The following is a 24,859-nucleotide window of genomic DNA, read 5'->3' as shown; positions in this document are numbered from 1 at the left end:
ATAAAGCTTACCCCATCACTTTCTCTATGTGGATTCAGCCTACTATAAACAGCTTCAATAACATTGCGCCTAAAAAGAAATATGCTTTAGGTTTAGTAAATTACATACAGTTGTTAAGCTTCTGAGTATTTTAAATAATACTTCATATCTTAACTATACTCAAAAATTAATTGCCTCATTAAATACCTGCCAAGAACATAGTATCTGCATTTCACTCAGAACTTGATCCTGCACAATCCATTTGTTCTCATTTACCAAGGAAAGAAGGACTTTCATCCTCAAAGAGTATAATAAATACTGCCTTGAAAAGAAAATCTCTTCTCGATGAAATTTTAGAGTTCTTCTCTAGTATAAGAACTATCAACCCATTTCATCTTTAGATAATTGATGTACTTCTTACCAAAAATTATTTAATTACTAACTATAAATGAAGTCAAAATTTGTTCTTTTTCTTCTACTTACTTGCCGGCAAGACCTCCCCCAGGAGGCAAATTCGGGATATTTTCTGCAGACAAGATGCGCATGACATGGGCAAGATCAGGCATTCCTTCCTCACCAGACTTCTCCATAATTTCTGTAGGTTTTTAAAAAGAGTTCCTAAATTAATGTGATAATTCAGAATTCACACAGTGAAACAAGAGGTACTATTTGGTAGTACCTATTTTAAAATATAAAATGCAAATATTACCTTAGTATCACACAAGGAACAAAAAAAGTAAGATTAAAAAGTTATTTGCATATATATACTCATTTTAGCATTATTCATAAAAGCAGAAACTGGAACAAATTAAATGTCCAATAAAAGGACAGTTAAGAAAATTTTGGTATAGCCACTGAGTGAAACGGTTTATAATCAGTAAAAATGATCCCTATGAGCACAGCACAGCCACATGGAAAAACACTTTTGATCTATTATTTTATGTAAAAATATAAAAGTTATTAATGCTATAATTACAGGAAAACAAAGGCAATGGAAAGATAAGGACTATAAGAAGGGGAAAATTAAAAACTGTTTTATAGGTTTTTTGATACCTAGTTGTGTTCCACAATTTATTTAAAACAGAAAAGGAAAATAAATCTCAGAACTTGCTAATACTTAGAAAATAAAACATTTCCATGTTTCATTTATATTTACAATTTATGGAAAACAGATTTTTAAAGCATGATCATTTGGCCAGTATTAAGACATAAAATCCTCAAAAATCAGACAACAGCAAACTTTTAAGACAACTAAAAAGCAGAGTCCTAAGCAGCCCTCAAGATGCAAACTCCAAACTGTTTCCCATGTGTCCCTCACAGGGACTTCACTGTGACCTTGATTTTCACTGCTCCCATTCAACTCTGCTCCGACTCCTACCTGTATCTCCAAAGGTGCTATTCAAAGAAACCTTCTAGATTTTCACATATACTTCCTCCCTTGGTTTGGAACACTTTTTACACCAATCCAACCAGCCTCTTTGTATGGTTAAAGTGTATTTATACTTCAGGTTTCAACTTTATGTGTCACTTTCTCAAATTCTTCTCTGACCCACACCTGGCACAGGTGTATTGCTAGATACTCCAACTGTACATGATATTTACTAGATCACGGACCGCAAGCTTCATGAAGGCAGGACTGTAATTTATCTACGTTACACTTGTATCTCTACAGTGCAGGGTTTCTCAACCTCAGCACTACTGATGTTTTTGACAATTTTTTGTTGTGAAGGCTGTCCTATGCATTGCAGAATGTTAAGCAATATCCTGGCCTCACTCACTGGATGCTAGTGGTACCCTCTCAGTTATGAGACCAAAAGTGTCTCCAGACATTGCCACATGTCTCATGAGGGACAAAATCCATCCTCCTCCCCACACCAGCCACCGAGAACCACTGCAGTCTAGCACTTCACCAACCAACTGGTGCCCATCACAACCAACTGGTGCCCCCGCAGTCCAGTCCTCCACCATCATCTGCCACCTGCTTTAATGCATGATTCCTAATTGGGCTCTTGGCTTCCTCGCTTGTCCACTCTTTACAATCTCTTCTTCACATGGCAACTGAGAGAGATCCTTCTAAAAGTCAGATCAAGGGCTTCCCTGGTGGCACCGTGGTTAAGAATCAGCCTACCAATCAGGGGACACGGGTTCGACCCCTGGTCTGGGAAGATCCCACATGCCGGGAAGCACCTACGCCCATGCGCCACAACTACTGAGCCTGCGCTCTAGAGCCCGCGAGCCACAACTACTGAAGCCTGCGCACCTAGAGCCCGTGCTCTGCCCCAAGAGAAGCCACTGCAATGAGAAGCACACGCACTGCAAAGAAGAACAGCCCCTGCATTCCACTAGAGAAAGCCTGCACACAGCAACGAAGACCCAATGCAGCCAAAAATAAATAAATAAAATAAATTTATTTTTAAAAAAGTCAGATCACGTCACTCTCGCACTCTTCCAATGACTTCCCAGCACCATTTGAATGAAGTCCAAAGACCTCATTTTAGTCTGCAGAGCCCTACATGATCTGCTTCTTAGCAATCTCTCTTCATCTTTCACTTTTCCACCAGCTCATTCTCGTCTAGCCACAAACTCTAAGCATATTCCCTCCTCAGTCCTTGTTGCTCCCTTTGCTGGAATGTTCATCCCCAGATAGCCACTCTCTTCCATATATAGGTATCTGCTCAAATGTTTTTCCTCAGAGACCTGCCTAACCAATATTCCTTGTTACTGTCTGCTTACTGTTGTTTTTCTTCTATTAAAAAAAAAAAAGGTCTCTACTACGTTATAAACTCCATGAGATCAAGAATGTATTTATTTTGTTTTCTGCTGCATTCCCAGTAACACACATGCTCAGGGACAGCTGAAGAAGTGAATACACATAGAAGGTATTCACCAAATATCTAATCAATTTAGGTTAAAGGCTATTCCCTGTTTAACATTATACCTCCCCTCTGCATTCCCAATAAAAACACATACAAAGACTTGCCAATACACCAGAATGCTTTCACCTCAAAATTTTAATGTCAGATTACATGATCTAAAACCCTAATAGAAATATAATGCTCTTGAACAATGCCACCTTATAAAAAAGAAGTTAGGTACCAAGGCATATTGATTTGTAGTGGCTGCTTTTTCAAGGATTTTTAAGTGTTTTTTGATTGAAAGATTAATAATCAAGTATCTACCATAGCCCCCAAGACCATATCATATTATTACATATCTGTCATCTTTGCCATATAACATACATTTTGGAAACTTTAAAAGTATACAAAAGAAAATTATATTAAATGTTAACAACCCACATTGAGCTGAACTGACCACACATTTAGGAAATTAAAATTTAGGGGGCTTCCCTGGTGGCAAGTTGGTTAAGAATCCGCCTGCCAATGCAGGGGACATGGGTTCGAGCCCTGGTCCGGGAAGATCCCACATGCCGCGGAGCAAGTGAGCCCGTGTGCCACACTACTGAGCTGTGCTCCAGAGCCCGCATGCCACAACTATTGAAGCCTGCGCACCTAGAGCCCATGCTCTGCAACAAGAGAAACCACTGCAATGAGAAGCTTGCGTGCTGCAACAAAGACCCAATGCATCCATAAATGAATGAATGAATGAACAAACAAATAAACAAAGAAATTAAAATTTAGCTGTTACAGAAGAGTTTATAAAACCTACAGTTTGCTGAGGACTCAGGCACCGCAACAGGTACTTAAAGTTATCTCATTTATTATTAAAACAAACTGCATGGTTGGTGTTTTTACCTTTAGTTCACAATAAAGAAATTGGAGCCTTAAGAGATTAGGCAAGTTGGCTGAGATCATATAACTAGTAATTGACCAAATTTTAGAGTTCTTCCCCAAATGAAAACTATTTAGTTTCTTCTTTGTGAATGAAGAAATGGGACAATAAGAAAATTCAATAGATAGCTAGTGGGAAGCAGCTGCATAGCACAGGGAGATCAGCTAGGTGCTTTGTGACCACCTAGAGGGGTGGGATAGGGAGGGTGGGAGGGAGAGAGATGCAAGAAGGAAGAAATATGTGAACATATGTATATGTATAACTGATTCACTTTGTTATAAAGCAGAAACTAACACACCACTGTAAAGCAATTATACTCCAATAAAGATGTTTAAAAAAAAAAAAGAAAATTCTTCTTGCCTTCTGATAAATTTGAGCCAGCAATCCTCCACCCAAATACACTAGACCTTTTAGAAAATGTGTATTATTAAAAACTCCTATAAACAGCTCCTCTTAATAATTATGATATTATCAACAGGAATAAGAGTGCCTCTGACATTGTCTTCAAAGTGTTCCCACGTTTATCTTTCCATTACCCTGAAAACAGAACTCACTGACAATTCAGAGCCGAAGAAATTGCAGACCAACAAAAACAAAACCTTTATGCACCTTTGTTTATGGTGTGTGGCTAGATAGCTGTAAAGCTAGAAAAGATACATCTGTCCCCACTCTCTAAATTTGCAAGAGAAGGTAGTTTTCCTTTCGTAATTACACATTTGAAATTGTAAATTTTTGCATTTCAAAACTATTACCAATTACTATAGCTACTGTTCATCTAAAACATGACTCGTAATAGGCCAAATTTGACAAGCTGACTACAACATAATCATTAATTATATCATTCAAGTGAACTATTAAAAAATAATAATAATCAAGCCATAATGGTGTTAGGAAAAAATATAGGTCAATATGTAACACTGAACTCTGCTCAATATTATGTAACAACCTAAATGGGAAAAGAATTTGAAAAAGAATAGATACATGCACATGTGTAACTGAATCACTTTTCTGTACACCTGAAACTATCACAACATTGTTAATCAACTATACTCCAATATAAAATAAAAAGTTAAAAATATATAAAACAAAATTTTACATTTTGTTCAAAAAAAAATGTAACCCTGAATTGAGGAAAGAACTTTGTTAAAAATGATATCAAGGCAAAATAAATAAATAAAACTGACATAATATAACTTCATAAAAAGTAATTTTATATCTAAAAAGCAGCACATATAAAATCACAATGAAGTATTAAGCTGGAGATCCTGTCATAGACTCTAACATGTATTCTCTATCAGGGTAACCACTAAATGAATATTTAAAAGGATGTATAACTGATAAGCAAATGCAAGGATGAAGTGGAATGGAAAATACTGATTAACCCAAAAGGGAAGGAAGGAGAAAAAGGGAAAAAGAACAGATGGGACATATGTAAACAAGTAAGATAACAGATTTAAACCCAAACAAATTAGCAAATTATGTTGAAGATAAAGAGACTAGGTTTTCCTCTCCCTCATTCCTGAATAATAATGGATTTTTAGTCCAAAAGCTGCAGGAAATTTTAAAAGAACTATGTGATAAACAAGGAATAATAATCTTCCTTTCCTTCTAAATAATAAAAAAAAAAAAAAGCATCTTTCTTACCTTCCACCCGTGATTCCAAGTACTTATCCAACTCTGAGTCTTTTCTCATTGCTTCATCTGAGACCTTGGGGGCATTTGAAAAGCAAACTAGTACAATACTCATGTTATCTCGACTTCCCTGTATATTAAAAAAAAGAAAAAGAAAAATTATACTTCAATAGTCTACCAACTTTCTATTATTTACTTCAAAACAGATTTAATTACAATAAGCAATTACTTATTTAAACATCTAGAATGTACACCTTCAACACATTCATTTTCATTCCAAAGAACTATCTGAAGCACACCCTGAAGAAACAAGGACTCCAGGTATGCACAGATCGTAATTTTATGACTTTTGATTCCGTGTACCTTTTCTTATCCACCACCATTTCACAACCTGAGAAATGAAGATATCTTCACATATATTAAATCTTCTAAAAACTTTGTTTCCCACTCAAGATTGCATATTCCCAAAGTGACTTAAGCCCCAAACGCATCCTCCCAAAGAAATATACATTATTTTCCTAGCTGATTAACCTGCATCAGAGCAGTGCTACTGAAACTCTATTGAACTGACTTGGCTGAAAATTGTTGATCATTAGGATACCCAAGACACTAAAATGAACAAGCAGAGAAGAAAAGTTAAACTGGAAACTCTTCTGAGGGTACACTATCAAACAATCAAACTGAGATATACTGTAGTCAGATGTAATAACTTTTGAAGAAATGACATCAGACTGTAACACAGAATTACAATGTCAGGATTTGTAGAGAGCAGCTAAAACTGCTAATTTAAGGACAAATTTTACTGCTGCCTTTTTAATCACACCATCACAAAAGGAAAAGGAAACAACATATAGTACTCTATTACCATGAGACTATAAGCAATAAATTTAAAACATTTTCTCACTAGTTTTCTTATAGGTATATTACTTTTATTGAGTTTTTTTTAGAACAGAATGAAACTGTTCTTGGAATAGTGATTTTTTTAACTCCTTTTTTTTTTTTTTTTTTTTTTGGCGGTTACGTGGGCCTCTCACTGCTGCGGCCTCTCCCGTTGTGGAGCACAGGCTCCGGACGCGCAGGCTCAGCGGCCATGACTCACGGGCCCAGCTGCTCCGCAGCATGTGGGATCTTCCTGGACCGGGGCACAAACCTGTGTCCCCTGCATCGGCAGGCGGACTCTCAACCACTGTGCCACCAGGGAAGCCCATTAACTCCCTTTTTAAAATTTTATTCACCACTCTAAAAAACTAAGTCAATGGCGGTGGGATTTGCCAACCCAAGTGAAAAGAGCCAAGGCCACACCCATGCTAGTCTAGTCTTTTCAGGCATCATGGCCAGAATCTAGGCAGGCATTGTTTGGTTAAGACTCGCCACCTTTTTGGGACCCACATGACATAGCCAAAGATAGGCAGGTCTTGAAAAACTTCTGCCACAATCTCCTAAAACTCAGTGGAGCAAAGTTTGAAGGCACTAAAGGCTGGGTCTTAAGAAGGCTTCATAAAGAGTAACCCTCTGCACAGAATTCTTATGCTTTAGTAGAAAGAATCATGATGAGTATATAACCCAGTTCTCAATATCTGGAAAAAGAATTAAGATTTCCAAATTGGCCCCAAAAAATTTTACTCCTTAATGAAACCCACCAAAACTTACATAATGACTTAATATTAGAAATACTACATTGGCTATATGAAAAAAATATATATATATATGAAGATATACACACACATATCCCACATATAAACCCTATGGTTCCAAACAGCAATACATTCCACAGGAATCAGGATTTACCATATAAATTCAGGTCACGCAAAATCTTTACACCACAGATATTCAAGAATCAAGCATCACTTGAATACCAATGATTATTTTTTAAAGCAATTTCTTGAATAAACAGAATTCACACCTTACATTTTTAGAAATCCAGTTTCTTCTAACCATTCTCTATTTTGTTAACAACAGCATGAGCATTGTTTAGCCATTCCTAATCAATCTATCTATCTATATAATTTCCATTAGATTTTTATAAGTTATAAAACATACATCTTATCATTTGGAAAATTAGCTAAAAGATAGTTTCAAGAAGTTTAAGTACCCAAAGATATTTAAAGGAAATAATTTAGATTAACACCTTGGCACGTGTGATTTCAATGATGGTGTTTCTATTTCTACATAAAGAGGATTTTCCCCTAAACACAAAGTATGAGTGTGTTTCAGTAATTTTTATACAGCAATTGAAAAAGATACTTCCCTTTATGCCTCTTCAGTTTTCTAGAGATAAATCATCCTTGCATATTCAGTATAAATTTTCTGCAAATTCCAGAAGTGAAATGTGATTCAAAAAAAAAAAAAATCAAGTTGAACAACTAAGGCAATTAGCCAGATGTTTAAAACTATTTCAGCCCCTTTTCATTGTTTAATTTTGACAATAGCACAGCAGTAGTACTCTAAGGAATCAGAGCTTTAATAGACAGTTATAGATCTAAGTAGCCAGTGCCCCTGCTATAAGTAAGGGTATCTAAAATTAATCATTAAATAATTTGATGCTGTTAGCTTTAAAGATGAATGCTACATGGTTACAAAGAAGTGTTCTGGATCAAGTCTTAACACAGCATATGAAATAGGTTGTGAACAGAATCTCTAACACTACCAAAGTTAGTAAATGAGTATCTGATAAGTGAACCATAAATATTCCTCATTTTTAAATTATATTTTTCAACCTGCAGCTCACTGCAGTTATCTCATTTACACAGAGCTCAAAAACCAGCCAAACTTAAGGAATAGCCCAAATTTTCAGCCATCCATGAAAGATGCATCCTATCATCACTTCCTTTCAAGAATACTCAATTCTCCCACCATTTCTTTATTGCTTAAACCTGTATTTCCCTTCATACAAATCTACCTCTGTTTCATAACCATCATCAATAGAACTAAAATTTATTGAGGACTGTAAACCAGATACTGTTCATGCACTTGCCAAAAGCTTTACTCTCAGCAACTCCATGAAGAAGATATTATTACCTCTATTTTATAAGATGAACAAACCCAGGCTTTGCACTAAGTGGCAGAGCATAATTCAAAACCCAGCTGTCTGGTTCTAATACCAAACCCGTGGTTCTAAACAGTGTGCCAAGAAGCCCCAGGACGCCACAGTGCACTCAAGAGATATTTTAAATGCAGGGGGGAAGGGGACGACACAGTGATACTCAACATCTGTGGACACCTCACAAACTAGCTCAAGGTAGTTCACACTTTTAACATTAGACAGCACTATATTCCTCTCAATGACATCCTATTTTTCCAAAGCTGGGGTTCTGGGAGTTACTGTGATTAAAAAGCAAGTCCTCATAAAAATCAATGTGATACAGAAAACAAGTATGACAGTGCCTAATGATTCCAAGGTTTGAGAAGTTGTGCATTGTCCAACAGGTGCACACATGTCATCAGTATGTAACTGTAGTTTTTAAAAGAATGAAATAAAATGTTTTTTCAATGTATGTGTATTATTTGTTAATTATTTTGTATACTCATTAAGTTTGGCTCTAACTACTTAATACTCATAACTATTAGGTATTAATACGGCTAAGTAGCACTGTAAAAAAACTTACTGAGATACTCAAGACACCATCAACAAAGAAAGTTGGGGGATTTCTACACTACATATACTATATTTTTACATCCTTCTCTTCCATACTTCAAAAAACCCAGCCACACCCCACTCTAATATTATCTATGTCTACTTTTAAAGTAGCATTATTTATGATATTTTCTGAAAACTATAATGGAAAAACTCCTGAGTTCAGGGCTAAACAATTATTTTGGGGGTTATACAATTTATGTACATTTTCCATGTTTTATCAATAATTTGGATTGATATTGCCTTTGGAAAATGTTATTAATTTCCCCTAACTTAATCCAACTATCAGGTATTATATCTCATGTTTTAAAATAAATAAGCTTCTAATAGGTGATATATAAATTGAATTAAGGGAAATCAAATTGCTATTTTTAAAAAACAACTTAAAGGAATATTGACTTTTATGATTTAAGAAAAACAAAGCAGGTGGCAAAGTAACATGCATAACATGATCCATTTCTGTAAAAAGTAAAAAACAAAAAAAGGAAAGAAGAGGCCCTGATTTAAGAAAAACAAAGCAGGTGGCAAAGTAACATGCATAACATGATCCATTTCTGTAAAAAGTAAAAAACAAAAAAAGGAAAGAAGAGGCCCTGAACCAAGATGGCGGAGTAGAAGGACGTGCTCTCACTCCCTCTTGCGAGAACACCAGAATCACAACTAGCTGCTGGACAATCACTATATAATTTCCATTAGATTTTTATAAGTTATAAAACATACATCTTATCATTTGGAAAATTAGCTAAAAGATAGTTTCAAGAAGTTTAAGTACCCAAAGATATTTAAAGGAAATAATTTAGATTAACACCTTGGCACGTGTGATTTCAATGATGGTGTTTCTATTTCTACATAAAGAGGATTTTCCCCTAAACACAAAGTATGAGTGTGTTTCAGTAATTTTTATACAGCAATTGAAAAAGATACTTCCCTTTATGCCTCTTCAGTTTTCTAGAGATAAATCATCCTTGCATATTCAGTATAAATTTTCTGCAAATTCCAGAAGTGAAATGTGATTCAAAAAAAAAAAAAATCAAGTTGAACAACTAAGGCAATTAGCCAGATGTTTAAAACTATTTCAGCCCCTTTTCATTGTTTAATTTTGACAATAGCACAGCAGTAGTACTCTAAGGAATCAGAGCTTTAATAGACAGTTATAGATCTAAGTAGCCAGTGCCCCTGCTATAAGTAAGGGTATCTAAAATTAATCATTAAATAATTTGATGCTGTTAGCTTTAAAGATGAATGCTACATGGTTACAAAGAAGTGTTCTGGATCAAGTCTTAACACAGCATATGAAATAGGTTGTGAACAGAATCTCTAACACTACCAAAGTTAGTAAATGAGTATCTGATAAGTGAACCATAAATATTCCTCATTTTTAAATTATATTTTTCAACCTGCAGCTCACTGCAGTTATCTCATTTACACAGAGCTCAAAAACCAGCCAAACTTAAGGAATAGCCCAAATTTTCAGCCATCCATGAAAGATGCATCCTATCATCACTTCCTTTCAAGAATACTCAATTCTCCCACCATTTCTTTATTGCTTAAACCTGTATTTCCCTTCATACAAATCTACCTCTGTTTCATAACCATCATCAATAGAACTAAAATTTATTGAGGACTGTAAACCAGATACTGTTCATGCACTTGCCAAAAGCTTTACTCTCAGCAACTCCATGAAGAAGATATTATTACCTCTATTTTATAAGATGAACAAACCCAGGCTTTGCACTAAGTGGCAGAGCATAATTCAAAACCCAGCTGTCTGGTTCTAATACCAAACCCGTGGTTCTAAACAGTGTGCCAAGAAGCCCCAGGACGCCACAGTGCACTCAAGAGATATTTTAAATGCAGGGGGGAAGGGGACGACACAGTGATACTCAACATCTGTGGACACCTCACAAACTAGCTCAAGGTAGTTCACACTTTTAACATTAGACAGCACTATATTCCTCTCAATGACATCCTATTTTTCCAAAGCTGGGGTTCTGGGAGTTACTGTGATTAAAAAGCAAGTCCTCATAAAAATCAATGTGATACAGAAAACAAGTATGACAGTGCCTAATGATTCCAAGGTTTGAGAAGTTGTGCATTGTCCAACAGGTGCACACATGTCATCAGTATGTAACTGTAGTTTTTAAAAGAATGAAATAAAATGTTTTTTCAATGTATGTGTATTATTTGTTAATTATTTTGTATACTCATTAAGTTTGGCTCTAACTACTTAATACTCATAACTATTAGGTATTAATACGGCTAAGTAGCACTGTAAAAAAACTTACTGAGATACTCAAGACACCATCAACAAAGAAAGTTGGGGGATTTCTACACTACATATACTATATTTTTACATCCTTCTCTTCCATACTTCAAAAAACCCAGCCACACCCCACTCTAATATTATCTATGTCTACTTTTAAAGTAGCATTATTTATGATATTTTCTGAAAACTATAATGGAAAAACTCCTGAGTTCAGGGCTAAACAATTATTTTGGGGGTTATACAATTTATGTACATTTTCCATGTTTTATCAATAATTTGGATTGATATTGCCTTTGGAAAATGTTATTAATTTCCCCTAACTTAATCCAACTATCAGGTATTATATCTCATGTTTTAAAATAAATAAGCTTCTAATAGGTGATATATAAATTGAATTAAGGGAAATCAAATTGCTATTTTTAAAAAACAACTTAAAGGAATATTGACTTTTATGATTTAAGAAAAACAAAGCAGGTGGCAAAGTAACATGCATAACATGATCCATTTCTGTAAAAAGTAAAAAACAAAAAAAGGAAAGAAGAGGCCCTGAACCAAGATGACGGAGTAGAAGGACGTGCTCTCACTCCCTCTTGCGAGAACACCAGAATCACAACTAGCTGCTGGACAATCATCAACAGAAAGACACTGGAACTCACCAAAAAAGATACCCCACATCCAAAGACAAAGGAGAAGCCACAGTGAGATGGTAGGAGGGGCACAACACAGTAAAATCAAATCCCATAACCACTGGGTGGGTGACTCACAGACTGGAGAACACTTATACCACAGAAGTCCACCCACTGGAGTGAAGGTTCTGAGCCCCACGTCAGGCTTTCCAACCTGGGGGTCTGGCAACGGGAAGGGGAATTCCTAGAGAATCAGACTTTGAAGGCTAGTGGGATTTGATTGCAGGACATCAAAAGGACTGGGGGAAACAGAGACTCCACTCTTGGAGGGCACACACAAAGTAGTTTGTGCATCGGGACCCAGCGGAAGGAGCAGTGACCCCAGGCCAGACTGAACCAGACCTACCTGCTAGTGTTGGCGGGTCTCCTGCAGAGGCAGGGGTGGCTGTGGCTCACTGTGGGGACAAGGACACTGCCAGCAGAAGTTCTGGGAAGTACTCCTTGGTGTGAGCCCTCCCAGAGTCAGCCATTAGCCCCACCAAAGAGCCCAGGTAGACTCCAGTGTTGGGTTGCCTCCGGCCAAACAACCAACATGGAGGCAACCCAGCCCCACCCATCAGCAGTCAAACAGATGAAAGTTTTACTGAACTCTGCCCACCAGAGCAACAGTCAGCTCTACCCACCACCAGTTGCTCCCATCAGGAAACATGTACAAACCTCTTAGATAGCCTCATCCACCAGAGGGCAGACAGCAGAAGCAAGAAGAACTACAATCCTGCAGTGCGTGGAACAAAAACCACATTCACAGAAAGACAGACAAGATGAAAAGACAGAGGGCTATGTGCCAGATGAAGGAACAAGATAAATCCCCAGAAAAACAACTAAATGAAGTGGAGATAGGCAACCTCCCAGAAAAAGAATTCAGAATAATGATAGTGAAGATGATCCAGGACCTCAGAAAAAGAATGCAGGCAAAGACTGAGAAGATACAAGAAATGTTTAACAAAGACCTAGAAGAATTAAAGAACAAACAAACAGAGATGAACAACACAATAACTAAAATGAAAACTACACTAGAAGGAATCAATAGCAGAATAACTGAGGCAGAAGAACGGATAAGTGACCTGGAAGACAGAATGGTGGAATTCACTGCTGTGGAACAGAATAAAGAAAAAAGAATGAAAAGAAATGAAGACAGCCTAAGAGACCTCTGGAACAACATTAAATGCAACAACATTTGCATTATAGGGGTCCCAGAAGGAGAAGAGAGAGAGAAAGAACCAGAGAAAATATTTGAAGAGATTATAATCGAAAACTTCCCTAACATGGGAAAGGAAATAGCCACCCAAGTCCACAAAGCGCAGAGAGTCCCATACAGGATAAATCCAAGGAGAAACATGCCGAGACACATAGTAATAAAACTGGCAAAAATTAAAGACAAAGAAAAATTACTGAAAGCAGCAAGGGAAAAACGACAAATAACATACAAGGGAACTCCCATAAGGTTAACAGGTGATTTCTCAGCAGAAACTCTACAAGCCAGAAGGGAGTGGCATGGTATACTTAGATGAAAGGGAAGAACCTATAACCAAGATTACTCTACTTGGCAAGGATCTCATTCAGATTTGATGGAGAAATCAAAAGCTTTACAGACAAGCAAAAGCTAAGAGAATTCAGCACCAACAAACCAGCTCTACAGCAAATGCTAAAGGAACTTCTCTAAGTGGGAAACACAAGAGAAGAAAAGGACCTACAAAAACAAACCCAAAACAATTAAGAAAATGGTCATAGGAACATATGTATCGATAATTACCTTAAACGTGAACGGATTAAATGCTCCAACCGAAAGACACAGGCTTGCTGAATGGATACAAAAAACAAGACCCATATATATGCGGTCTACAAGAGACCCACTTCAGACGGAGGGGATGGAAAAAGATGTTCCATGCAAATGGAAATCAAAAGAAAGCTGGAGTAGCAATACTCATATCAGATAAAATAGACTTTAAAATAAAGAATGTTACAAGAGACAAGGAAGGATACTACATAATGATCAAGGGATCAATCCAAGAAAAAGATATAACAATTATAAATATATATGCACCCAACACAGGAGCAAGTCAATACATAAGGCAACTGCTAACAGCTATAAAACAGGAAATCAACAGTAACACAATAGAGGGGGACTTTAACACCTCACTTACACCAATGGACAGATCATCCAAAATGAAAATAAATAAGGTAACAGAAGCTTTAAATGACACAATAGACCAGATAGACCAGATAGATTTAATTGATATTTATAGGACATCCCATCCAAAAACAGCAGATTACACTCAAGTGCGCACAGAACATTCTCCAGGATAGATCACATCTTGGGTCACAAATCAAGCCTCAGTAAATTTAAGAAAACTGAAACCATAACAAGCATCTTTTCCAACCACAACACTATGATATTAGAAATGCATTACAGGGAAAAAAAAATGTAAAAAACACAAACACATGGAGGCTAAACAATACGTTACTAAGTAACCAAGAGATCACGGAAGAAATCAACGAGGAAATCAAAAAATACCTAGAGACAAATGACAATGAAAACACGACGATCCAAAACCTATGGGATGCAGCAAAAGCAGTTCTAAGAGGGAAGTTTATAGCTATACAAGCCTACCTCAAGAAACAAGAAAAATCTCAAATAAACAATCTAACCTTACACCTAAAGGAACTAGAGAAAGAAGAACAAACAAAACCCAAAGTTAGCAGAAGGAAAGAAATCATAAAGATCAGAGCAGAAATAAATGAAATAGAAACAAAGAAAACAATAGCAAAGATCAATAAAACTAAAAGCTGGTTCTTTGAGAAGATAAACAAAATTGATAAACCATTAGCCAGACTCATCAAGAAAAAGAGGGAGAGGACTCAAATCAATAAAATTAGAAATGAAAAAGGAGAAGTTACAACAGACACCGCAGAAATACAAAGCATCCTAAGAGACTACTACAAGCAACTCTATGCCAGTAAAATGGACAACCTGGAAAACATGGACAAATTCTTACAAACGTATAACCTTCCAAGACTGAACCAGGAAGAAATAGAAAATATGAACAGACCAATCATAAGTAATGAAATTGAAACTGTGATTAAAAATCTTTCAACAAACAAAAGTCCAAGACCAGGTGGCTTCACAGCTGAATTCTATCAAACATTTAGAGAAGAGCTAACACCCATCCTTCTCAAACTCTTCCAAAAAATTGCAGAGGAAGGAACACTCCCAAACTCATTCTATGAGGCCACCATCACCCTGATACCAAAACCAGACAAAGATACTACAAAAAAAGAAAATTACAGACCAGCATCACTGATGAATATAGATGCAAAAATCCTCAACAAAATACTAGCAAACAGAATCCAACAACACATTAAAAGGATTATACACCATGATCAAGTGGGATTTATCCAAGGGATGCACGGATTCTTCAATATAGCAAATCAATCAATGTGATATGCCATATTAACAAATTGAAGAAGAAAAAACATATGATCATCTCAATAGATGGACAAAAAGCTTTTGACAAAACTCAACACCCACTTATGATAATAACTCCCCAGAAAGTGGGCATAGAAGGAACCTACCTCAACAAAATAGACACCATATATGACAAACCCACAGCAAACATCATTCTCAATGGTGAAAAACTGAAAGCATTTCCTCTAAGATCAGGAACAAAACAAGGATGTCCACTCTCACCACTATTATTCAACATAGTTTTGGAAGTCCTGGCCATGGCAATCAGAGAAGAAAAATTAATAAAAGGAATACAAATTGGAAAAGAAGTAAAACGGTCACTGTTTGCAGATGACATGACACTATACATAGAAAATCCTAAAGATGCCACCAGAAAACTACTAATCAATGAATTTGGTAACGTTGCAGGATACAAAATTAATGCACAGAAATCTCTTGCATTCCTATACACTAATGATGAAAAATCTGAAAGAGAAATTAAGGAAACACTCCCATTTACCACTGCAACAAAAAGAATAAAATACCTAGGAATAAACCTACCTAGGGAGACAAAAGACCTGTATGCAGAAAACTATAAAACACTGATGAAAGAAATTAGCTGATACCAACAGATGGAGAGATATCCCATGTTCTTGGATTGGAAGAATCAATATTGTGAAAATGACTATACTACCCAAAGCAATCTACAGATTCAATGCAATCCCTATGAAATTACCAACAGCATTTTTTTTTTTTTTCCCGGTACGCAGGCCTCTCACTGTTGTGGCCTCTCCCGTTGTGGAGCACAGGCTCCGGACACGCAGGCTCAGCGGCCATGGCTCACGGGCCCAGCCACTCCACAGTATGTGGGATCTTCCCAGACCAGGGCATGAACCCGTGTCCCCTGCATTGGCAGGCAGACTCTCAACCACTGCGCCACCAGGGAAGCCCCAACGGCACTTTTTATGGAACTAGAACAAAAAACCTTAAAATTTGTATGGAGACACAAAAGACCCTGAATAGCCAAAGCAGTCTGAGGGAAAAAAACGGAGCTGGAGGAATCAGACTCCCTGACTTCAGACTATAGTACGAAGCTACAGTAATCAAGACAATATGGTACTGGCACAAAAACAGAAACACAGATCAATGGAACAAGATAGAAAGCCCAGAGATAAACCCACACACCTGTGGTCAACTAATCTATGACAAAGGAGGCAAGGTTATACAATGGAGAAAAGACAGTCTCTTCAATAAGTGGTGCTGGGAAAACTGGACAGCTACATGTAAAAGAATGAAATTAGAACACTCCCTAACACCATACACAAAAATAAACTCAAAATGGATTAAAGACCTAAATGTAAGACCGGACACTATAAAACTCTGAGAGGAAAACATAGGAAGAACACTCTTTGACATAAAACACAGCAAGATCTCTTTTGATACACCTCCGAGAGTAATGGAAATAAAAACAAAAATAAACAAATGGGACCTAATGAAACTTCAAAGCTTTCTTACAGCAAAGGAAACCATAAACAAGACGAAAAGACAACCCTCAGAATGGGAGAAAATATTTGCAAACAAATCAATGGACAAAGGATTAACCTCCAAAATATATAAATAGGTCATGCAGCTCAATATTAAAAAAAAACAAACAACCCAATCCAAAAATGGGCAGAAGACCTAAATAGACATTTTTCCAAAGAAGACATACAGATGGCCAAGAAGCACATGAAAAGCTGCTCAACGTCACTAATTATGAGAGAAATGCAAATCAAAACTACAATGAGGTATCACCTCACACTAGGTAGAATGGGCATCATCAGAAAATCGACAAACAACAAATGCTGGAGAGGGTGTGGAGAAAAGGGAACCCTCTTGCACTGTTGGTGGGAATGTAAATTGATACAGCCACTATGGAGAACAGTATGGAGGTTCCTTAAAAAACTAAAAAAAGAATTACCATATGACCCAGCAATCCCACTACTGGGCATATACCCTGAGAAAACCATAATTCAAAAAGACACATGCACCCGAATGTTCGCTGCAGCTCTATTTACAATAGCCAGGTCATGGAAGCAACCTAAATGCCCATCGACAGACGAATGGATAAAGCAGATGTGGTACATATATACAATGGAATATTACTCAGCCATAAAAAGGAACGAAACTGGGTCATTTGTTGAGATGTGGATGGATCTAGAGACTGTCATACAGAGTGAAGTAAGTCAGAAAAACAAATATTGTATATTAATGCATATATGTGGAACCTAGAAAAATGGTACAGATGAACCGGTTTGCAGGGCAGAAATTGAGACACAGATATAGAGAACAAACGTATGGACACCAAGGGGGGAAAGCAGCAGGGGAGTGGGGGTGGTGGTGTGATGAATTGGGCGATTGGGATTGACATGTATACACTGATGTGTATAAAACTGATGACTAATAAGGACCTGCTGAATAAAAAAATAAATAAAATATAAATTTTTTTTTAAAAAAAGTAAAGAAAACCTTGTTTTTATACTTCTATTTGTATGAATAAACACAGAGAATTATTTGGAAGGATATATAGCAAACTGTAAGCAGTGGTTACCTAAGGGGAATGAGACTGACAAGGAGGGACATAAAGATTAATAACTTTACTTCAAACATCACTGCATTTGTTTAAAAATTTTCTAATCTTGTAATTATTGAAAAAAGAAAAGGAAAGTCTTAATGTTTCCCTTAGGAAAAAATTTTTCATCAAATCCTCTGGGAAAGTTTGGCGACATATATACAAAACTTAAGTCAGAAAACTTGGATTCTAGACTCTGCTTCAAAACTCACCAAATATCTGACTTACATCTTTTCTTTCTTCCTGTTCTTTATTTTTCTTAAAGTCTTTTAATGACAAACCTCCATTTCCTTACTTGCAAACTGGAAAGTAAAATTTTAATTTTTTTCACCTGAGAAGGCTACTATGAGGATAAATAAAATGAGTGTGATCTATAAGTTATGAAAGGCTATGCAAACAGCTGTCACATATTCTATGTGACCTGAAATTAGTTAGCATAAACACCACGAATGCTAGCAGCACTGGCAGTAAAATGGGAAAGCTGCTTTCTTAGGAACCATTCTTCCCTAGAGTTAATCATCTAAATAAGGCAATACCTGACCAGAGTCATCCAACACTTGTAGCTTCATATTATTAAATAGCAACTCTGAAAAATGACTATCTTTAACAATAATAATGCTAACTACCTTTTATGGTTGTTGTGAAAAATAAATTAAAATATGTGTTAAGTGCTTAGAGTATACTGCATTTGGCTCATAAAAAGCAGTTTTTTGATACTATTGTGATTTTGATGGTTATCATAATCTCCCAAGAGTTCATGAGTTAACATATAAAAGTCCCTGTAAACTATTAGGGAATGACAAACGTTAGAAGTTAGAAGTGCTAGAAAATTTTTAACACTTAATTCATTTATTTATTTTTTATTTTATCTTATTTATTTATTTCTTGGTTGTGCCATGGAGCTTGCGTGATCTTAGTTCCCTGACCAGGGATCGAACCGGGGCCTGGCAGTTAAAGTGCCAAGTCATAACCACTGGACTGCCAGGGAATTCCCAACACTTAATTTAAATCTATTATCAGGAAAATATCTTTAAAAAACCTACTTAAAAACCGGATCTACTCTATCTTTTCTCTTAAAGCAGCTAACACCTGGATGTAGAGATTGCCATACTAAGTGAAGTGAGTCAGACAGAGAAAGACAGATATCATATGATAGCACTTATATGTGGTATCTTAATAAATAGTACAAATGAACCTATTTACAAAACAGAAATAGAGTCCCAGATGTAGAAAACAAACTTACGGTTACCAAGGGGGAAAGGTAGAGTGGAGGGATAAATTGCGAGATTGGGACTGACATATATACACTATTATATATAAAATAGATAACTAATAAGGACCTACTGTATAGCACAGGGAACTCTTCTTAATACTCTATAATGATATATATGGGAAAAGAATCTAAAAAAGAGTGGATATATATATTTATATATGTATAACTGATTCACTTTGCTGTACAGCAGAAACTAACAACACTGTAAATCAACTATACTCCAATAAAAGAATTAAAATTTTCTTAAAAAAATAAATTTATTCCACCATTAAAAAAAAAAAAGCAGCTAACACCTACTGAGCAATTGCTAACGGCTAGCACTGGCCTACCTGCTTTCCATGGATTTTAAAATTTAAATTCAATCTTTCAGACTAAATTCAAAGCAATCATATGTTCTATTTTAATCCTATTGTTTTATAATATTGCTAACCCTTGGTTTTATAATACAAACAAGTGGAATGACAAAATTATGGAGTCAGAAAAACAGGAATGGATAAGAAGCTTATGTAATTCCATAAGTAGCATGTGGCAGTTCAAAAAATTCATGTCTGTTGTGTTTCAACACAAAACAGCTAACTAAGCTTCTCAAAACTGATTTCAATTTAAATGCAACTTCATTCAAAGGGAACTATGATGGTCAACTTCATTCAACTAAATTAAATGAAGAGGTTGGTATTCCAACCCCTTGTCCCTCTATGACTATCATTTATCATTTCTGGGATTCTGCCTAGAATCTTTTAACACCATCAACAAAAAAAATTAATCAATTTAAACTGATGAAACCTATCAAATGAAGATATACCACCAGAATCATTCAAACCCCATTCAGAAGGGTTGGGTCAAAATTCCTGAAAACTAATATCCTTCCAATGGAAGGGAGAGTGCAGTTTATCCACAATATAAACTTCTTTCTTTACTCCAAATTACAGACCTAATAGATTTCTGGCTATTCCCTCAAAACTACATGACACTCCACTATGCAACAATGAAATATGATTTTGATAGATACATACAGACATGGAGATCTTTCTACAGTATATTGCTGAATGAAAAAGCAGACTACAGAAATAACAAGTATAATGATCTCATTTTTATAAAAATATACACATTCAGAGGCAGGCAAAAAAACTGAAAAAACAAATACTGCAATTATGAAGATAGCCCACTTAGGTGGGTGGCAAAATTTTTGAGTGTTTCTTTACATATTCTGTATTATATAAATTTAAAATATATATATATTCTGTATTATCTGGCTTGCTTTTCAATAACTTTTTTTAATAATTGGGAAAATGTTGTTTTCACTTCCTAGTTAGGCAAAAACATATGCTTGCTTTTGTCTCAAAAAGCTGCAGGTCAGACTCTCTCCATATAGAGTCCAAGGAGATAGACATCTTTAGAACCACTTACTATTCCAGCACTGACAACCAACAATATTTCTGTATTTAATTCATCTAGAGAAGCAAAAAGGATACAATACAAAAACAAATAAACAAAAAACAGAGGAGCTAGAGATACCATCATTAAAATCCTTTCAGAAGAAAGCTGGAAACACCAGCCCTTACATTTTCTCTTTTTGAAGTTGTCTCTTCCCATTCTATGGAAAAGAAGTAAATACTTCAACAAAACCTGGGCATTTCCATAGACTCAGAGATCCTTTGAAAAACTTTTTGGCTATGCCTGTATCTTTCACAGCATCTTACATGGTGAGGAAATAGAGTGGCTCTAATCTAGACAGAATAAGTAAGGCAAAACCTTTGTATCACATAACCAAATGTTGGTTTTGTCTTGATAGCTTTTCAGAGTCACAGAATACTTATATACTTTAGGCACTGGTCAGATAACTCAAATTTTAATTGACTGCTATGTAGACGCTGTCAAAAACCCAGTTGAAACTACTGAACATTTTAAAGACATCCAAGGAAACTGTTAATTATCTGTTAGTCTGTATTTTCTTCCCTATTATTGTACCAAGTTAAGATTCATAAAATATTGCAAATGTAAATTAAACTTTTGTGTTCCAAAGGAATTCTTAACAAGATTGCACTTTATATTAGTCTTTGGTTTTTTTAATCAGTAATGATAAAAACATCTGTATGAAAAGAATTCTGATTATCTCCTCTAAAAATATTATCTACCATGTCATATATTATTTATATAGAGTCACATGTAAATTCCTTTTAGATTTTATGCTAGGAAAAAGCTTCTTTTACTACAGAATAAGAAATATACAACTCTTACTTCAGTTTTTGTCTTAGCTGCTAGTGGGCTCAGGACTAAATTACAAAACTTTACTTAGTCTAGGCTTCTGGTGTATCTTCCAATACTATGTGGCTCTTGATCTTTTGTATATCTAATATAGAATCATACCCTCTCTACATGTTTTTTTATGAAACTGCTGCATAGACAGCTATTGCCAGGAGTTCCCTGGTGGCCTAGTGGTTAGGATTCTGGGCTTTCACTACCGGGGCCTGGGTTCAGTTCCTGGTCGGGGAACTGAGATCCCACAAGCCGCACAGTGCAGCGCCACCCCCCCCCCCCAGCAAAAAATAAACAAGACGGCTACTGCCAATGTTGAGAATTTTAATCAAAAGTCACAACTGTGTATAGATGCCTCTGCCACAACAAAAAGCCATAAATTATTTAAATGACAACAAATGCCACAAATTTATTAAACTTAATTTGCAAATTAGAAGATTAAGACAAATGAGGATGGCAACCAAAAAAAAAAGGTTTCATTTTTGGTGAAGAAAATAATTTTTAAATATATAGGTCTTCCCTAATGAAAATATTAAAAGCTTCAAAACTAAGTTTGCTTAACTTTACTTACCGTGTCTTTTCAAAATTAATAGGGCATTTTAATTATAACAAAAAAGACTTACATACCTTATGCAAACAAGTGTCCACTACCCAATTGCACACATTTTCCAGGTCATCAGATACCTCAAGCCTAGATTTAACAAATTCACAGAGCTCCTCATTACTCATAACATCCCAGATCCCATCACAAGCCAAGATGATAAATTCATCCTCTTCTGCTCTTAAAATTTCATAAACCTCAGGCTCTGGAGAAACAAGTTGTTCTGTTGGGCCCTTGCCATCGACACACTTGTAATCATAGTCCCCCAGAGCACGAGACACTGCTAATGAACCATTAACACGCTGTATCATTACGCTGCCTCCTGCATTTTGGATTCGCTCTTTCTCCCTTGGGTTGCAAGGTTTGTGATCTTGGGTAGAAAAGCAGACTTGTCCATTCCTATACAGAACAGCCCGTGAATCACCACAGTTGATGAAGTAAATATGCTTAGGTGAAATCATAACTCCCACTGCAGTTGACCCGCTCCTGTCCATGCCATTTCTGAGATCTGAAAAGTTACGCATGTATTCATCAATTTTCAAAAAGCCAGTTCTGATACCATTCTTGACGTTTTCCACTGAAGGCTCAAGAGCAGATCCTGATTTTCCAGCTGCCCTAAAGTCTTCATTATTAGTGATGTGTTCTAATAAGTGTGTTGAGCAGTAATTTGCTACTCTGGATCCAGCGTGACCATCATAAACTGCAAAAAACGACCAGTCTTCCAAGCCGTGAGGAATACCTACGACAGCTGTGTGTGCATCTTCCATCTCCACTCTCCATCCTTGCATGCTACTCAGGCCATAACGTAAACCATTCCCAGCACCATGAGCATTATGTTTCTCAGTTTTGGGTTTATCCAAAAATGCACCCATGTTTAGTAATGAATCTGAAAGGGAAAAAAAATTGTAGGTGTTACATGTTTAAATTTGATAAAGCATTTATCTACAATATTTTATCTATTTTCTAGTAACTCCTGATCAAGTATATTTTTCAGTATTATCAAAATTTACTGGAACAACAACAAAAAAGAAACCAAGAAAATGTCCCCGTATACCCTTCTTCTAGAATAGTAGTTTCTCAATCCTAGCACATTAGAGTCTCTGGAGATGGGACCCAGATATCAATATCTTTTTAAAAATGCCTCTCTGGTGATTTGTCCATAGAGCAAGTTGAGAACCACCGTTCTAGGAGAAAGGAAACCAAGAAACAAAACCTGGTTAAGTTTTTTTTTTTTTTAATTCAATTTATAAGATAACTCTAGGGTTCAATATATAAGATGCAGGAGTGAGAATATTCAGAACGATGTAACATCTTGTTCAATCTACTAAGGTAGAAAAGTATGCTAATATATTTTAGAAAGACTTCCAAAAGCAAGTGTTGTAATCAAGTATTTTCCCCCCAGTAATCCTGAAGACAACCTCCCAAATTAATTAAAATATAAAATCTCAGTTTTACAAACATGTGATTTTACTTAGGTTTTACTGCACATCAAATAAAAAACTTTACTTGGATTGACTGAAGCCCATTAACCCATAAAAACAAATATAACTTTAATGATGTGCTAAAGAACATACTACTTAATATTGCTGTGCTTCACAATCCATGGAGTAGCATTAGGACAGCTTTTACTCAGTGCTGGCTGACAAAGACTTAAAGCCCATAGAGAGAACTGTAAAGTACCACTATGCATCACCCCCCCTCTCAGCTTTACTATTACTTTAGAATAAGGCTTTTCCAATTTCAAATGACTTGGACTGGAACAGTGGGGATGAGAATGCCTGGTATGTTTTCCACATACAGTCCTGGCCCTAACACTTGCTAGCTGTGTGATCTTGAGTTTCCTGGTCACTGGTACCTCAAATTCCTTCTCTGTCAAATGGGAATAATAACAATAGTACCTACACCTGACAGGGTTGCAGTGAAGAATGAATTAACATAAAGTGCTTAGAACAGTTCCTGAGACACAGTAAACACCATAAAATGTTTGCTGTTATTATTTGCTCAAAATGCAAATTCCATGGCCCTATCCCCACACCCTCATTTTTTTTTTTTTTCCAGTACATCTCGGATGGGATCTTCAAAAAAGCATGCTGGTGACTAAAGAATCACATTTTGAGACACACTAGTCTAGATCAACTGACTTTCATTTGGATCTAGGTATCTTTGTGAGATATCTTTTTCAGCTGTAACCATTACCTAACTTTACAATAAAACTAAATATTCCTATTCCTAAAAACCCAATGAACCACCATATATAATATTTATAAATTGCAGCAATTTTGTAACTTTTCATGAGTTATATATAATACTGTACTAATAAATTACAAACACAAATATTTATAAAAAGGAATTTTGGAAGGACAAGATTTTACTTAGACCTAAAAATTAATTTCATTCAAGTATGATAAAAAATTATATTTTGTATTGAGAACAATGTAACAGAATATGCTTATTTGTTAGCACACTGGTTTGATATTTTGATACAATGATTTGAAAGCCTAGTTCTAAGCACATTTTAATTTAGATTGTTTTTAATGCTTATTTCACCTGAAAAAAAAAAAAAACTCTTATAAAGATACCTAAACGCAAATGAAACTGAATTGTTGACTGTATTTATCACCCACTCTTCAATCCCAACTACCAATTATAAAAATAATTTGTTATCATTTCCCTTATCTTGATGTTCT

At 35.9% G+C, this 24,859-nt stretch overlaps 1 protein-coding gene across 4 annotated transcripts in view; it reads right to left on the bottom strand.

Annotated features, from left to right (window-relative positions):
- PPM1B (protein phosphatase, Mg2+/Mn2+ dependent 1B) overlaps window positions 1-24,859 on the bottom strand; it is an 84,646-nt gene that overhangs the window by 13,017 nt on the left and 46,770 nt on the right. For 2 of the 4 annotated variants that reach the window (XM_007459955.1, XM_007459954.1), the window contains exons 1-4: window positions 22,199-23,044; window positions 5,413-5,530; window positions 463-574; window positions 12-69 (exon numbers count right to left, since the gene is read on the bottom strand). In XM_007459955.1, coding sequence (XP_007460017.1) covers window positions 12-69; window positions 463-574; window positions 5,413-5,530; window positions 22,199-23,044 — 1,134 coding nt within the window. Of the gene's footprint in view, window positions 1-11; window positions 85-462; window positions 575-5,412; window positions 5,531-22,198; window positions 23,059-24,859 lie in introns of those variants that run through there. The other 2 variants (XM_007459957.1, XM_007459956.1) reach the window with 2 other exon arrangements.

The sequence above is a fragment of the Lipotes vexillifer genome, unplaced genomic scaffold (genome assembly GCF_000442215.2).
Source record: "Lipotes vexillifer unplaced genomic scaffold, Lipotes_vexillifer_v1.1 scaffold666, whole genome shotgun sequence".
Classification (NCBI taxonomy): domain Eukaryota; kingdom Metazoa; phylum Chordata; class Mammalia; order Artiodactyla; family Lipotidae; genus Lipotes; species Lipotes vexillifer.
The sequence above is the reverse complement of the archived record's forward strand: the minus strand, read 5'-3'. Positions and strand labels throughout refer to the sequence as shown.